This window comes from Lacerta agilis, chromosome 10, assembly GCF_009819535.1.
Source record: "Lacerta agilis isolate rLacAgi1 chromosome 10, rLacAgi1.pri, whole genome shotgun sequence".
NCBI lineage: Eukaryota > Metazoa > Chordata > Lepidosauria > Squamata > Lacertidae > Lacerta > Lacerta agilis.
In genome coordinates, this window is record NC_046321.1 from 9,753,095 (window position 1) to 9,769,506 (window position 16,412).

The following is a 16,412-nucleotide window of genomic DNA, read 5'->3' on the forward strand; positions in this document are numbered from 1 at the left end:
TTATTGGGTGATGGGGGGGGGTATAATGTGGGTATTTGTTTTACAGGTACTATGTGTTAATGTTTGACCACCACCAGAATATTTGCAACCATTGTATGGAGGCACCATATGCATGGTTCACATATTTCCAGCTACCTTAGTTCCCATGGTGGCAACAACCCTTTTCAAACGCCAGCTGTCATGTGAGTTGGGTTAACCATGTAAATGTTGCCCTCATAGATGTGCAGGTACATAAAAATGGCCGCTCCACCACAGCCTCAGCTAGGCTCTTGGGGCCACCCAACACATGAAGTATATTTTTCTTGGAGCAAGAGGTGCGTTTGCAATGATTTACAGCTGGTTCTCTTCCTGTCCTAGCTTATTGCTATGGTGCACAGTTCCAACTCAGTTGTGAAATTTTATTATTTGTAGCAGCTGCACACGATGCTTCTGCCCCCCCCCCCCGGTCATGTGAATATCTGCTGCCACTGCTGCTGTAGTTCTTTCACACTGATGAGACAAAAGGATTCTGACTCAGGTTGGGTTTTTTTGGTAGGAAATCCATTCTAGCCACTTCCCTCCAATTCAGCTGACAACCTTCTTCCTTATCTCTCACCTCCAGAGCTGGACAAACGCTTGGTGGCCAGCAGGGCTTGGAATCTGCAGTTTTCAAATGCCTGATTCCGAAACTCTCCTTACCTTGCCTTGTCACCTAGATCTGTAGCCGTTTCCTGGCTGGCATCTCATAATTTTGTGGTTGTCCGGTGAAGTTGAAAATGTAAAAAAGGGGTTATTTTGGACCTGGTTTGGTACTGCACATTTATTACGTACTGCTGAGAGGATGATGGTACTCAGGGAATGAAACCAGTTGTTGATGTTTCGGGTAAAGCAAGCAGGAAAGCACAAGAAATTTTAGGGGAGAGAGAAGGGAAAGCAAACGGAAAGAATTTTGTCATATTGATTCATACTAGAGGTCTCGCAACAGCTAGATAGAGTCGGTGTGCTGGAGTGGGGAAACCTACTTTCAAGTATCAGCCACTCGCTGGATGACTTTGGGATATCCATCATACCTTGCAGGGTTGTTGTAGAACAGTATGGCAGTGGTCACCACATCATGTGGACGTAGGTTTCACAGTTCAACTGTTGGTCCTCAATCCCCCAGCATGCAGCATCACTGGATGACACAGGGGAGAGGCAGAGAAACACCTACATAATAATAATAATAATAATAATAATAATAATAATAATAATAATAATACCCCGCCCATCTGGCTGGGTTTTCCCAGCCACTCTGGGCAGCTTCCAACAAAATCTTAAAAATACATTAAAACATGAGTCATTAAAAACTTCCCTAAACAGGGCTGCCTTCAGATGTTTTTTTAAAAATAGGATAGCTGCTTATTTCCTTGACACCTGATGGGAGGGTGTTCCACAGGGCGGGTGCCACTACCGAGAAGGCCCTCTGCCTGGTTCCCTGTAACTTCCCTTCTCGCAGTGAGGGAACCGCCAAAAGGCCCTCGGCGCTAGAACTCTGTGTCCGGGCTGAACGATGGGGGTGGAGACTCTCCTTCAGGTATACTGACCCGAGGCCGTTTAGGGCTTTAAAGGTCAGCACCAACACTTTGAATTGTGCTCAGAAACGTACTGGAAGCCAGTGTAGGACTTTCAAGACTGGTGTTATGTGGTCTCGGCAGCCGCTCCCAGTCACCAGTCTAGTTGCCGCATTCTGGATTATTTGTAGTTTCCATGTCACCTTCAAAGGTAGCCCCACATAGAGCGCATTGCAGTAGTCCAAGCGGGAGATAACCAGAGCATGCACCACTCTGGCGAGACAGTCCGTGGGCAGGTAGGGTCTCAGCCTGCGTACCAGATGGAGCTGGTAGACAGCTGCCCTGGACACAGAATTGACCTGCGCCTCCATGGACAGCTGTGAATCCAAAATGACTCCCAGGCTGCGCACCTGGTCCTTCAGGGGCACAGTTACACCATTCAGGACCAGGGAATCCTCCATACTCGCCCACCCCCTGTCCCCCCAAAACAGTACTTCTGTCTTGTCAGGATTCAACCTCAATCCGTTAGCCACCATCCATCCTCCAGCCGCCTCCAGGCACTCACACAGGACCTTCAGCGCCTTCTGAAAGAGAGGTGGAGCTGGGTATCATGCCTACTTTTGCCACGCCATATCTATCATGTCCACACCCCTGTCCTCGCCTTACCCATCATCGTCATAAGAATGTAAGAGGAACAGTACTTTGCCATACCAAAAACCCATCGACCTCAGCAGGCTTTTTCCCAACAGATTCCAATGGGAAGTGCATAAGCAGGACATAAGCACAACAAACACTCTCTTGCATGTGTTTCCTAGCAACCGGTATTCAGAGGCCTGTGGCCTCTGATCAAGGAGTTTACATATAGCTATCATAACTAGTAGTCACTGATAGCCTTATCCTTTATGAATTTGTCTAATCCCCTTTTAAAGCCATCATAAAACAGTCCAATTATTCCAGTTGCAGGTAGGTAGCCGTGTTGGTCTGCCATAGTCAAAACAAAATAAAATAAAAAATTCCTTCCAGTAGCACCCATTCCCACCACCCTTCTGAGTAACACCCCTCCCCACTCCCTCACTATATTTAAGGGTCTGGTGACTTCCGTTTCAGTGTATCTGAAGAAGTGTGCATGCACACGAAAGCTCATACCCAGAACAAACTTAGTTGGTCTCTAAGGTGCTACTGGAAGGAATTTTTTATTTTATTTTGTTTAGTCCAATTATTATTACCGCAGAAGCAGTAATAATATGGCCAGCTTTCGTTGAGGGGCAGTCCACCCACCACTTAACATTTGCCCCTGGTTCCAGAAGTCTGTTAGTGTACGAGTGACACCAGTCCAATCTGCTTGTTGAAGATTTGCAAATCGCTTTTTTTAAAAAAAATGGGCATGCTCTTTGTTTTAAAAAGTGGGCAAACGGTCTTAGCCTTTTGCACCATCTCAAAGCCACAGGCCGCAAACAATAGACGTGCTTATTTTCATTAAGTCTCACTTATAGTAACAGCCTCTGATACATTCAGAGCAACTCCCAAATCCTTATGCCATTATGAAATTCAGAAGCTACTGTTAGCATTCTTTCCCTTAATGTGAAAATTGTATACAAGAGAAGCACCAGCTCCATTGACTTTAATGAATCTGCCATGCACTAAGCATTATAAAACTTGGAAATGCTTTGGAAATGTGTTTAATGGCTGGAGAATGGTCCTAGAGAGTCATTGTAAATTTATATAGAAGCCTTGAGGTTGTTAGCGGTCGTCCATCAGCTATAAAATTAGAGACTGAAAGAGCTCCGGCACTGAAAACAGTGCACTGTGATAGGGTATTTCTGAACATAGGAATAACTGTGCTGGATTCAACCACTGGTCTATGTAGCCCACGAATCCTTTTCCTAGAGTGGCTAGCCAGAAATCTCTAAGGAAGCTCATGATCAGAGCATGTTGTTGTGTTGTGTTCTCCCCATTTAGGATCCCAGCCCCGCCATTCCATTTGCCCACTCCCAACAGTCCATCAACATTTCTTGCCCCCTGAGCATGCTTATTCCTCAGTCTGTTTTTGTGGTTCCCCCCTCCCCTTAGCTTCCCCTCCTTAACAGTCCTGCGTCATTTTATTTTTTCATCTGTAAATCTCAGAGCTCCCTCAACCCATTAATACGTCCCCCTTGTGCATGGGCTTCCGGACACTTACCTCTGTCCACTGTTTTTCTATGCTTATCTATTTCATCTCTCATTTCACAAGAGGAGGAAGGGGGACATGACGACAATAATTACTATACATTGGGTTTATATTCCACCTTTTTCTCCAAGGATCTCAGGGGTTCTCCCCCTCCTCAGTTAATCTCTACAAAAAAAACCCTGTAAGGTAGGTTAATCTGAGAGGCAGTGACTAGCCCAAAGTCACCCAGTGAGCTTCATGGCTGAGTGGGGATTTGAACCCTGGTCTGCCAGGTCCTAGTCCGACTCTCTAACCGTCTCTCAAATAATCAATATTCATGAAGTTGGCCAATGGTCTCCCATCCAAACATTCGACAGACCTAGATCTGCATAGCTTCAAGTAAGGCTATGAGCTCCTGTACCTTCAGACTATACCTTAGTCAATTAACTATTAATGAGACCTAAAATGACCAAAAAATGGAATATTTGAATGTAACGCATAGCCAGGCTCTAAGATGACAATGATTGCAGAAAGATAGGCTGTTTTAAGAGTCGTTGCTGCCAAGATGGGGCAAGGATGTCTCTTCATCACATGCAATGAGAGAATAGCTCAGGCCCCAGCAACAATTCTGGGGGTTATATTGATTTGGTTGGTTTTCTTTTAACTATTTATTTTGTGTTTTTATCCTGTAAGTTTATCTTGTGAACCACCCTGATGAAGGGTGCTATATAAATTCCAATACTACCGTGTTTCCCTTATTTTAAGACGTATTCATAAAATAAGCCGTAGCAGGATTTTTTTTTCACATTTGCAAAATATAAGCCTTACCCCGAAAATAAGCCATAGTTCTGGAGGGCGCCAAAAGCCCCCACAAAGCCCTCAAGAGACCCCCACCTCCACGCTCCAAGCAGCATCTGCCCTCCGGAGCCGGTGGGGATGGCGGAGGGGACGGGGGCCTTGAAAGCAAAGGAGAGTCTGCTGGCCTGTGTCCTCTCTTTCTCTCCCCGTGCTTGCCAGGCCCCTCCGGAGAATGCCCTCCTGGCGAGGGGAGAGCCAGAGGCTGGTCAGCTGCGAGGCGCAGAGCAGGCAACTCACCCGTTGTCGCCTCAAGGGCCCTGCCGCCGCCGCTGGCTCGGAGGAGAGCGAGAGAGCAGCCCTTCGAAGGAGCTCCCTCCCTACCAGCACTCCCTCCCCTCGGAACATCCCCGCTCCTGCCCACCGATAAGGAGCCCTCTCTCTCCCGCCTAATGTCTGCCTGGATCCAGCCCCAGCCACCCGCCCACTCTTTCCCCTCAGGCAGCCTTCTCTCTCCAGCCAACCCCAGCAGAGTCCCTTCAGGGGACAATCTCAACCTGCCGCCGCCACCTCCTTTCCTGGCGCGCAGGGAGCCAGCGAGAGGCGCGAAAAAACAGACGCCTCTCGCCCGAGTCCTGGCCCGCCTGCTCCTCCTTATAAAAATAAGACATCCCCTGAAAATAAGACGTACTGTGTTGTTGTTTTGAGGGGAAAAAAATATAAGAAGGTGTCATAAAATAGGGGAAACACGGTACTACTACTAATGATGATGATGATGATGATGATGATGATGATGATAGTGTTCAGAGCCAACCCATGCTGCAAGAAGTAAGATTCTTCCCCTACGCATCCCTGTATGCTCAGCCGGGCTCTGATCCAGAAGGTTGTCCTCCGATTTGACTATAGAGATCTCATAGAGAGGAGGAATAGGGACTCAATAGCAGCCCTTTATGAATCCTGCTATCAAACAGAAACATCAGTTTAATAGCATTGTTCCTCCTTGCAAACTCTACAACTAACCCAGAAACAACCCTTGTTAAGATGTTCTTTGATTTCGACTTTCTTATCTGGCTCTACATTTTCCACTCCATTAAATACTTTGTAAACCCGAATAAAAGCTTTTCCTGGTTCTTCTCCGCTCCGTGGAATATGCATTTAGTTCTCTAAAGCCTCATGTACCATTTCTAAAGCATCTCCATTAAAACCTGGACTATAATGGAACATTTATATTTGCCTTTCAGTGATGGTAAGGAAAGGGGCCGCACCCTCCATTATTTATTTATTATTTATTTATTTTTGATTTGTTTTGTTTTGTTTTCCATCACAAGAGGAATTGGGGGGGGGGTAGTATTGAACTATTTTAATTGAACAGCCGATTGCTTTGCACCTAGAGACAATTTCTCGTTTTATTACAACTAAAGTGGCAGTACACTTGAGGGGGAAAACATTTCTTGGCTGGCTAATTGAATGACATAAAATTGTGATGAATGAGGCTATAAGTTCGGCATGTACAGGTTTATAGGATTTGCAGGTTTAGGTAGCCTTGAGGAAACGGCATGAGGTTTTGGGCTCGGGTCTCTTATGTGAACTTCAGACTGATCATCCAGTTTTGCTTCTGAACTCCGGGATTTCAGGCAAGGATCTGACCCAGAATCTGACCTTGGAGATTCCAAGGACTGACCCCTAAATTTTTAAAGTAACACTGGAGCTCACCCACCCACTCTGGTAGGAATGCAAGAGGGCGCTGATTTCTGATCCTTCCTTCCCATATTTGTCACACGCAGCACTGCTTCTGTTCCACTGCAGTATTGCTCCCAACAGAAAAAAAAATGGTATCATTTGTCTTGCTGCGGCATAACTTTAATATAATTAACTATGCTGTCATTATGTCACTCCATACTGTTCCATTTCAAAGCAAAGGCCATTCACTTCACTGCAAAGGAAATGCAGTGCAGAATGCAGGGAGGGTTGCCTTCCATGTTGTATTATTTGCAGATTGAAAACAACAGGAATACAGGGGATATTTGCTGGAATGATTTCCGTTTCACACATAGCACAAATAAGTGAACTTCAGCCATTTCTGCTCCTGTTTCCGTCTGAATTGTCCAACACGTACACACACAGAGAGAGACCCCTAATCCAACGTTCTCCCTCGGGAGGTGGTGGGTTCTCCTTCCTTGGAGGTTTTCAAGCAGAGATTGGATGGCCATCTGTCATGGATGCTTTAGCTGATATTCCTGCATCCTGCAGGGGGTCCCTTCCAACTCTATGATTCTACAAAGCATCAGGCTGCCCACTGCAGCCTTTCAGCCCTGCATTTCCTGCAGGTGATTAGAGATATCCTGGCGTTGGGCTTGTATATCCACAGACCCTTACCTCCCTTTTAAGTACCTCATCAGCTTGGCAACCATTCTTCAAAACTTTCTACAAGATTGATAAAAAGCAGTTGTCGCCTGTTTTGCTACAATTAATTCACTTGATCTCCCAGACAAATGTAGATGATTGTCTCAGGCATTCTTGACCAGTACGCCTGTTCAAAAATCTATTTGCACAGAATCTCTCTTCTTCTCCCTCGGGATGCAGTTAAATGATTTATGGGTTATTCATTATGTTATCCATCGCACAAAAGGTTGCCTTTGTTAGGTGAAAGCATTCAAGTTTAGAACACAATTGTTTGAAATGCAGCCCATTTTTATAGAAAGTTTAGGAAGCTTCAGCAGAGAGGCATCACAAAACGTCTGTGCCCAACATTCTTTAAAAGCGTTTTCTTTATTTGTTCACTTCAGCACAATGCGTGTCTCTCCAATAGGCAGTTCAAGCCTGCCACAGTGGCATTTTGTTATAGGCCAGTACACCCACTGTGCTGTCTGTGATTCGCTTCCAAAAATTATCTAAAAATAACTGTACCTGTATGACAGTTTTCCAAATGAATCAATGTAGATGGCTCATCTTGGAAGATGGCTGTGTTCAAAATCCTGCATCTTATTCCTCTAAAAATCCACAAAATATTTTCCCATGTAAGTAACATGTTGGCATTTGTTTTATTGCACTCAGTGATATAAATATATACAGAAAATGTGAGTAGGGTCACCTAATTCAAGCTGGTTCTGAAAAGGCGTGAAAAGTAAAATCGGGGGAAAAATTTCCGTCCTGCTCAACTTCTGCGTGCTGTGTGATGCTGAAGATTCACAACCAGGAAGGAACTTCCAGCACTTTCTGAAGCTCAAAGTAGCATTTCCCCCTTTCCCTCGTTCTGTTTTAAATTGTAAATCCCATTTAATTTTCACTTTCATTCCTCCCTCTCCAATGTACAGGTGAAACTCGAAAAATTCGAATATCGTGGCAAAGTCCATTTATGTAAGCAATTGTTTTCATTAGCTACTGGAGTTTAATATATGAGACAGACCCATGGCATGCAAAGCGAGATATGTCAAGCCTTTGCTTGTTAAAATTGTGATGAATATGGCGTGCAGCTGATGAAAACCCCAAAGTTGAGATTGTTAATTTGGGGTTCTCATCAGCTGTACGCCATAATCACCACAATTGTACCAAGCAAAGGCTTGACATATCTCACTTTGCATGTCATGAGTTACAGGTGGGTAGCCGTGTTGGTCTGCCATAGTCAAAACAAAATAGAAAATTCTTTCCAGTAGCACCTTAGAGACCAACTGAGTTTGTTCTTGGTATGAGCTTTCGTGTGCATGCACACGAAAGTTCATACCAAGAACAAACTCAGTTGGTCTCTAAGGTGCTACTGGAAAGAATTTTCTATTTCATTTGCATGTCATGAGTCTATCTCATATATTAGTTTCACCTTTTAAGTTGAATTACTGAAAGAAATGAACCTTTCCACGATATTCTAATTTTTCGAGTTTCACCTGTATCTGTTTCCCTGTGGAATGGGTGCAGAACTGCTGTTCCTTGGGCAACTGCAGCCCTCTAGGTCTTTCTAGATATACCAGCCCTGTTGCACACTCTCCCCGGGTGCATTTGTGTGGCTGACATGTGTTCTTGAAGTATAGTAAGGGCTTTCTCGTCTCTGGATGGAGATCTGCGTGTCTGTAGAAACCTCTGGCTTTTGTGCGGCTGGAAGGCAGCCTCCTGTAGGAAGTCACATCCCTTGTTGTGCCTTCTCGTGCCTCTGACCCCGCCCCACACGGCCCCTGGAAGGTTGCATCTCTTGGGCTGGAAAAAGGTCACTTTTCCTCTGCTGCAGGGGAAAACACGCAGGTACATTCACATGCAGCTACTTCAAACTATGCAACACTTAACACACACCTCCCTTGCCATGTCTAGTTTGGCCCTAGTCAAAATGCCTGTCATTATGATGGCCACAGTATGTTCAGAAGTGTGGCTTGGGAGTTCCAAGCACCCTTGAATGGCAGCCTTGACCTCGATTTTACATGGGTGACAGCGGCAGGGTTAGGGTTCCCAGTGTTTCCATCTGTTGAGATTTGAGCCTGTTCGTATCTGCACTGCCCCACCCTGCGTTCCGTCTGCCGGTCACACCAATATATCTTTTAACAACAGGTGTTTTTTGTCCAGGGGTAGGCAACCTAAGGCCCGTGAGCTGGATGCAGCCCAATCGCCTTCTCAGTCTGGCCCGTGGATGGTTCAGGAATCAGCGTGTTTTTACACAAGTAGAATGTGTCCTTTTATTTAAAATGCATCTCTGGGCTATTTGTGAGGCATAGGAATTCGTTCATTTTCCCCCCAAAATATAGTCTGCCCCCCCCACAAGGCCTGAGGGACGGCCCACAGCTGAGAAAGGTTGCTGACCCCTGGTTTTGTCCTTTAAATCTCTACAGGAGGGGCTAGGGTGGATCAGATGAACACAACACACAGTAGAATAGAACCTTTCCACCATTTGCATTAGTGTGTGTGTTACAGAGAAGAGGTTGGGGTAGGGTTGCCATACATAGCAGGCATTCAGCCATCTTAAACAGCGTCTGGATGGAAATTGCTGAAATTCAGACATGCCAGAAGTGTAGATTTTTGTGAATTTCTTTTTTAAATAGTTTAAAATCGTTTTTTTTTTTTTTATTATTGGAGAAAAAAAGCTCAGCAACTTCTGTCTGGATTTTCACTTTCCTAAATACGGCAACCCTAGGTTGGGCTATTATCTCTGGCGTGAGAATAGGGATGCTACCGGCATACCCCCCCCTTCCCACCAAACTATTTGCCAGTGATATGTTGGAAAGTACTGCAGTCTCTCTATGCTACGTTGGGGCCAGTGGGGGGGTGGATCTGGAAGTGCTAAGCTGATTCATACTCTGGGCCCATCCCACACGCATCTAAGATCCATATCTGCACTCTCACAGACACAGAGGACCCAAAGGAAGACTATTAACACATTCTGCACGTACAAACCAGCGCACAGATATATTGCTGGCTTGTTCGGGTTATTTGCTACCATGGCGTCATCAAGCGCTGCTGTCAGCTATGCCGCGCACAGGGTAGACATGCTACCTTGTACACCGCAGCGATTTATAAGAAGCACTGACCAGGAGCAGGCTGTGAGTTCGAAGCCATCAGAATTAATTTGAAGCTTAATAAAACTCCACACCTGAAGGAGCTTTAATATTAAGTGGCTCATTGCAACCACAAGCACCAGGTCTCGCAGTTCGCTCAAAAGCGCCGGCACATTTTTTTTTTGGGTAGGCCTAGATGTTTTGTGGCATATTAAGGGACGTCTAATCCATCAAAGGCTAATTAACTGAGTTCTTGGAAAGGTGCTGTAATGTAATAGGGGCATTAGTTATTTGCGGCATGCCAGCTCGCGACCGGAGGGAGTCTACTCGATAAGGTAGACTTTTCTTTCTTTATGTCCCAAGACAAATGTAAGCGGAGGAAGCACTTTTTCATTTAAGGCGCAAGCTGACACAGGGAACCAATTTAGATCAGAACGCAGCTTGATCTTTAAAAATAAAATAAAAAATAGACCATCAGAGAAGTTCGGTATATCAGCCACTGTTACTCATTACAAAGCTAATCTTCAGGTGAGGTAGAAGTGACCTGCCTGGTTACTGGCAATTTGGGGGCAATGGGAGGCTCATCTTGGACATTTTCTTCTGTCCCTGTTTTTATTTCAGCATTTGGGAGTCCGCTGCAGTTTTCTTCCAACCACAAAGGGCTCCTTTACCTGCCCGTATCCCCCAAACTGACAAATACCTGCCTGGAAGATGAAATGAGAGTGAGGACCTTTCTAGCAGACGGTCAGTTTTTTTTAAAGCAGTTTTCACCCATTTGCTATGCAAAGTCCAGAGGCCGTCCCTCCATGTTGTGCTTCTGTCACAGGGATAGATAACCATGTGAGTCCCACGCAGTGCACGCATACTCCTTTTACACACTGCAGCTGCTGTAAGTATATCCTTGGGGGGGGGCGGGGAGAGCCATAGCTCTGTGGCAGAGCCCATGCGTCAACCACAGAAGTCCACAGGTTCAATTTCACCCCATCTCTAAGTAGGGATGGGAAAGACCTGGGGCGTACCTAGGGGTTGGGTAGGTTGGCCCCCTCCAAAGCTGCAGACCCGGGTGTGGTGATGCAAAAATCAAGAAAGTCTTCACCTGCTGGCAGAAGGACAGCAAGGAGGGAGCCAGGCTGGCTTCTCTAAAGAGGGAGTTCCAAAGCTGTCTGAGAGAAGCCACCACCAAGAAGGCCCTCTCCCTCACCTCCACCAAGCGTGCCGTGTGAGGGTGGCAGGACCGAGGGGAGCGCCTCTCCCAAAGATCTCAGAACCCAAGCAGGGAATACGGTGTTTCAGTTAGCTTGGACCCAAGCCCTGTAGGGCTTTGTGGGTGATAACAAGCACTTTGAATTGTGCCCGGAAACAGCCAGTGGAACTGTTGTACAAGGGAGTTGTATGCTCCCTATAACCAGCCCTGGTCAGCAATCTGGCTGCTGTTCTTTGAGCTAGGTAAAGTTTCTGAGCGCTTTTCAAAGGCAGCCAGTCCAAATGGGGTATAACTAAGGCATGTGTCACTGGGCAAATCAGACATCTCAGTAGCTTTAACAAGTGGTTGCAAATTTTGCCCGTTGTAGTCTGTCTTACAGAACCTTTGAGGACTAAGTTGGAAGCTATTTGCACAACTCCTCCCTTTCATCAACCAAACAGCAGGAGCTGTGGACTATCGACATGAAAAGACTGCTTCCTACAGGCTTTCTGCAAGCACATGTCTAGCCACTGCTGGAAACAGGATGAGGGTCGCTCCGTCTATTTCTCCACAGCTCTTTTAGTGCAACATTCCAGAAAGCTTGCTGGAAAGAAAGCTTTCCGTTTTATCACCGCCTAGTGAAAGATCAAAAGGAGGGGCGAATCATTTTTTATTCCTAGGCATGCTGTTAATGCAAGCTATGGGCCATTTATAAAATCAAACTGGCATTCTAGTCAGTATACTTCTCCCCCCAGCTGAATTTAATAGATGCAGTTTTTCACAACATGCAGTAATGCAGTTTGAATGAAGTAAATATTCTGGTTGGCTGGAGATAGATTTCTGCAAAGGGCAGGTAGCTTAATGCCAGTCACTCATGCTCAATAGCTGGATTGATGTGCTCTTTTGAATCGCCACCCAGGTTTACCTTCAGCAAAGGGATTATATCCCCCCCTCCACATTTTCAGACGTATCCAAGAAGTTTTTTTAAAAAACACATAACCTTCCGGGAATCAGTTTGAATGAAGTAAAAACTCAGAAGTCTGGTTATTATCACATGGAATAATTGGAGCTCATGGGGTTTTGGAGCCTCACGGCGCAATCCTAAACATGTCTATTCCGAGTAAGTCTCTCTGAATTCAACAAGGCAGTGACAGTGAGCCCATGGCTCTCCCAATGTTGGTTCCAGCTCCCATCAGCCTTGACCACTGCCCACGCTGGCGGAATCCGATAGAAGCTGGAATCCAACAATATATGGAGGGCAGCAAAACAAAAAAATTATAATTGGACTAAACAAAATAAAATAAATAAAATCCTTCCAGTAGCACCTGAGAGATCAACTAAGTTTGTTCTTGGTATGAGCTTATGTGTGCATGCACACTTCTTCAGATACACTGAAATACCTGTAACTGGAGGGCAGCAAGTTTCTCAGCCTTCCAATAGGGCTTACTCCCTTTTAAGTGGGTGTAGGACTGCAGGCAGACTCAGTCCACTGGACTTATACTGGGGGGGGGGGAGAGAGAAAGAGAGAGAGAGATTAAATTACTTGCACAATTCCCCATCTTCAGGCAGTTTTTTAAAGCTAACGTGATCCTTGAATAGCTGTGCAACCCAAAACCTGTACACCCAGTAAGGACCTCTGATTTCAGTGGGGTTTACTTCATTCCCATGTGTAGCGTGTGTGGGAATTGCAGCACAAACCTAGTTGCGCAGGAAAAATCCAATTTTCCAAAGCAAAATGGTCTCTGTAGGTCTAAACTAAGAGAGATAGTAGTATTTCTCTTCTAAGAGTTTGTCCAACCTTTTAGGGCAAAACTAGACATGGTATGGATGGTCAGTAATCTGATCTCCCAACGTGTTCTTACTTGCCTTTGCATCCATGGGGTGAAGATTGAATCACAGCCTTGAAAGTCGAGAAGAGGTTTAAGCCATTCACCAACATCATTTCTCCAATGGAAATCTCCCCACAAAGTTGCTATAGGTCACGATGCAGAAAACAAACAGATACCTAAATTGCCAATTGCCTTCTAAGAGGCAAAATATTGTGCTATTTAATTATTATTGTACGGTGCTTTTTTCTTTTCTTTTTTACAAAAAGTGGAGTGGAATACATTTCAACCATAGCTCTCACTTTGAGGGTTCGATTTGTTTCTGGGCTACATCACTAGAGACAGCACGTGCAGAGGGTGGGGTACCAATGATGAAACGTTTCCCCATAGCGAAAAAAGATCATAGAATCATAGAGTTGGAAGAGACCACAAGGGCCATCCAGTCCAACCCCCTGCCAAGCAGGAAACACCATCAAAGCATTCCTGACAGATGGCTGTCAGCCCTCTGCTTAAAGACCTCCAAAGAAGCAGACTCCATCACACTCCTTGGCAGCAAATCCCACTGTCAAACAGCTCTTACTGTCAGGAAGTTCTTCCTAATGTTTAGGTGGAATCTTCTTTCTTGTAGTTTGAATCCATTGCTCCGTGTCCGCTTCTCTGGAGCAGCAGAAAAGAACCTTTCTCCCTCCTCTACATGACATCCTTTTATATATTTGAACATGGCTATCATATCACCCCTTAACCTTAACAGATCCCTGCAGACAGAAGGCTAGTGTCTCAGGGTGAAGCGATATAATGTAGCAATTACATTCGCAGTTGCCCTTTCGTTGAACATGCCCAGGGAATGTCATCATGATTCATTCATTGCTTCGAGAATACTGCCCTTTTGCAATCTTATTAATGTTCAGGGGATAACATTCCCAGCAAAAAGAGAGAGAGAGAGAGAGAATAAGTGATGATGCAACAATCAATTTGCTGTGACCAAGACAAAGAGCTGCCAAAGTATAACTCCTGAAGGCAAAAAAAAAAACCTGGATGTGTGAATGTTATACATTTCATCTTCTGTAACAATTAGGCTAACCAACAATGGGGCAGCAACATGAAGAAAAGCTGCCTGGAAGCATTATGCTGTCAGTACATCAAATTTTCTAAGAATCCAGGGACAACTTCCAGCTGTTTATTAAGCACTGCTGTGAGATTATTCATTTCAGAACAACAAGAGTTTGAGTGTCTGCTTGATTCGCTGTGGTGGGAGTTCTGGAAGACATCAATTTGTAATTCCCCCCACTTCCAGTATCAAATAGATTTTCACTAGCTGTTAATGAATATGGCGTTAGTTAATGAAAGCATCGCTTGCCACGTCAACTAGGGCTGGGCGATGCCTGGTTTTCAACAGCGCGATACATCACCAGCTAATCATTGCTATCTACTGATATATCACAATGTCTGAAATAAGTATGGAGCTATGTAGAGGCATGGTATCATGATTTTTGCCAGTGCAAAATTCGTTGACCAGATGGGTGGGGTATAAATAATAAATTATAAATAATTTATAATAAAATGATAAAATAAAATGGCACTGAGAGAAGCATTGGCTGGCTTCACGGTATTTCCCACGTTGTGATTTCTGCATAGCACACGCGCATGTACACACACACACACACACACACACACACATCAAGATTTGCTATATATTGCCAGGTCAAAAAATATGAAACCGATATCACGATATGGATTTCAAACCGGTTTTGGACGATAAATCACCCAGCCCTAATGCCAACATCAGAGTAAGCTCCTCCTGCTATATGTGCACCTTATGAAAAGGAATAACTCCACTCACAATTTCATGTGCACTAAAGGTGTAGTCAACAGCCCCTATTCAACCACCTTAGAAGTTCTTCATCATACTTGAAACATGCCTCATTGTGTTTTGAGCAATATATCCACTACTAATGCAGTCGACTGGACTTAACCATTTTATCTAAGGAGTGGTGGGGCAAAGAGTTATGCTCCCAGCCCAGGCAATGATTTCAATGTCCAATTTGTGGAACTGAATTCTTCATGCATACAGTATACCTGTATAAATCTGGCCTTCTTCCCACTGAATCAGTGTGGTATGAGAACAGTCTACTCATACACTTTTTGACAGCAAGAGCTGTTTGACAGTGGAACGGTCTCCCCTGGGAGGTGGTGGGCTTTCCTTTCTTGGAGGTTTTTAAGCAGAGGTTGGATGGCCATCTGCCATGAATGCTTTAGTTGAGATTCCTCAATTGCAATTGACACTCGGGGTCGCTTTCACTATGCATTCATTCCCGGCAATGGCCACAACAGATGCATGATGTAAAAGGCAAAAACAATGGGTTCAAAGGACATTTAGGATGCAACCGCATAGCCAGAAGATACCTAACACCCTGGCCCAACTGATGTTGGAGCACTAAATTTGGTAGGGCTAAAGGGAAAGGGGGTGTCAGGGAGGTTCAGGTGTATGCCAAGGGAGCCCCAGGAGTCACCTTGGACCCAAAAGGTCCCTGGACACACATACACACATCCATACTGGGGAGAAATTTAGGCTTGCTCCTGAGAATATGAAAATCTTGTCCTGTCCTTTCTCCTTTTTTTCAAATTGGTTCCACTTGGAACCAATGTCCTGCAAAAGAACAGAGGAACACAAGCGTGTTCTTCTTCCTGCTCTCAATTTCACTCTTGAACAGGGCGACTGAACCATTTTCAGTTTTTATTCCACGCACCTCAGGCTGCAGCCGTACATTGTACTGATGTGCATGTTTACTCAGAAGTAGGTCTGGTTGTATCCATTGCTTCCAGAAAATATGTCCAAGGGGTATCTTACTGTTGAACTCTCTTGTTGCTCCAAGGGAGTTCAAATTTCCCAACAAATTCCTAGAACATGTGTTACCTTAAAGGAAGCCACTCAACATCTACACTAGGAAAACAATATTCTGATTAAGTCCGGTCTCCTCCGGTATACTCCAGAGTTGCATAGTATGTATTTATATAAAAACAACAGTCTATTCAAGTAAGCCCACGTGGAATTAAGAAGCTGTTTTATTAATTTGTTAATTAATTCATTTTTTTTATCCCACCCTTCCCCCGCCCCCAAGGAGCCCTCTTCCCATTTGGCTGGCATCAAATTGTGGTTGGTCTAATAATAGGACAGATTGTTATGACAGATCAACATGACTCAGCATCTTTGACTGCTTTCTTTTCCCCCCATCTTGGCGTTGACTTGAATGTGACACACACACTACCATGAATTCAGTTTATTTACTTATTTTTAAAAAGTCCATTTGTCCTAGAAAGTGGTGTCATGTGACTTGATCCTAGGTTTCAGCCTACTACTTTTTATGTGTTTTTTTGAAAACATAAGTTATCAAAGCAAGTACTGATTCCTTACATTTGCAGCAGGAATTCTGTGGTTTATCACTGTGAGAGTGCATAGCACTT

The 16,412-nt window shown here is 44.7% G+C and overlaps 1 protein-coding gene across 22 annotated transcripts in view; it reads left to right on the forward strand.

The window, feature by feature from the left end:
• CELF2 (CUGBP Elav-like family member 2) overlaps window positions 1-16,412 on the forward strand; it is a 515,803-nt gene that overhangs the window by 481,500 nt on the left and 17,891 nt on the right. For 10 of the 22 annotated variants that reach the window (XM_033161679.1, XM_033161682.1, XM_033161683.1 and 7 more), the window contains one exon: window positions 10,563-10,685. The exons of the other annotated variants lie outside the window; for them this stretch is intronic. In XM_033161679.1, the coding sequence (XP_033017570.1) occupies window positions 10,563-10,685 (123 nt within the window). The remainder of the gene's footprint in view (window positions 1-10,562; window positions 10,686-16,412) is intronic. 22 annotated transcript variants of the gene reach the window in all.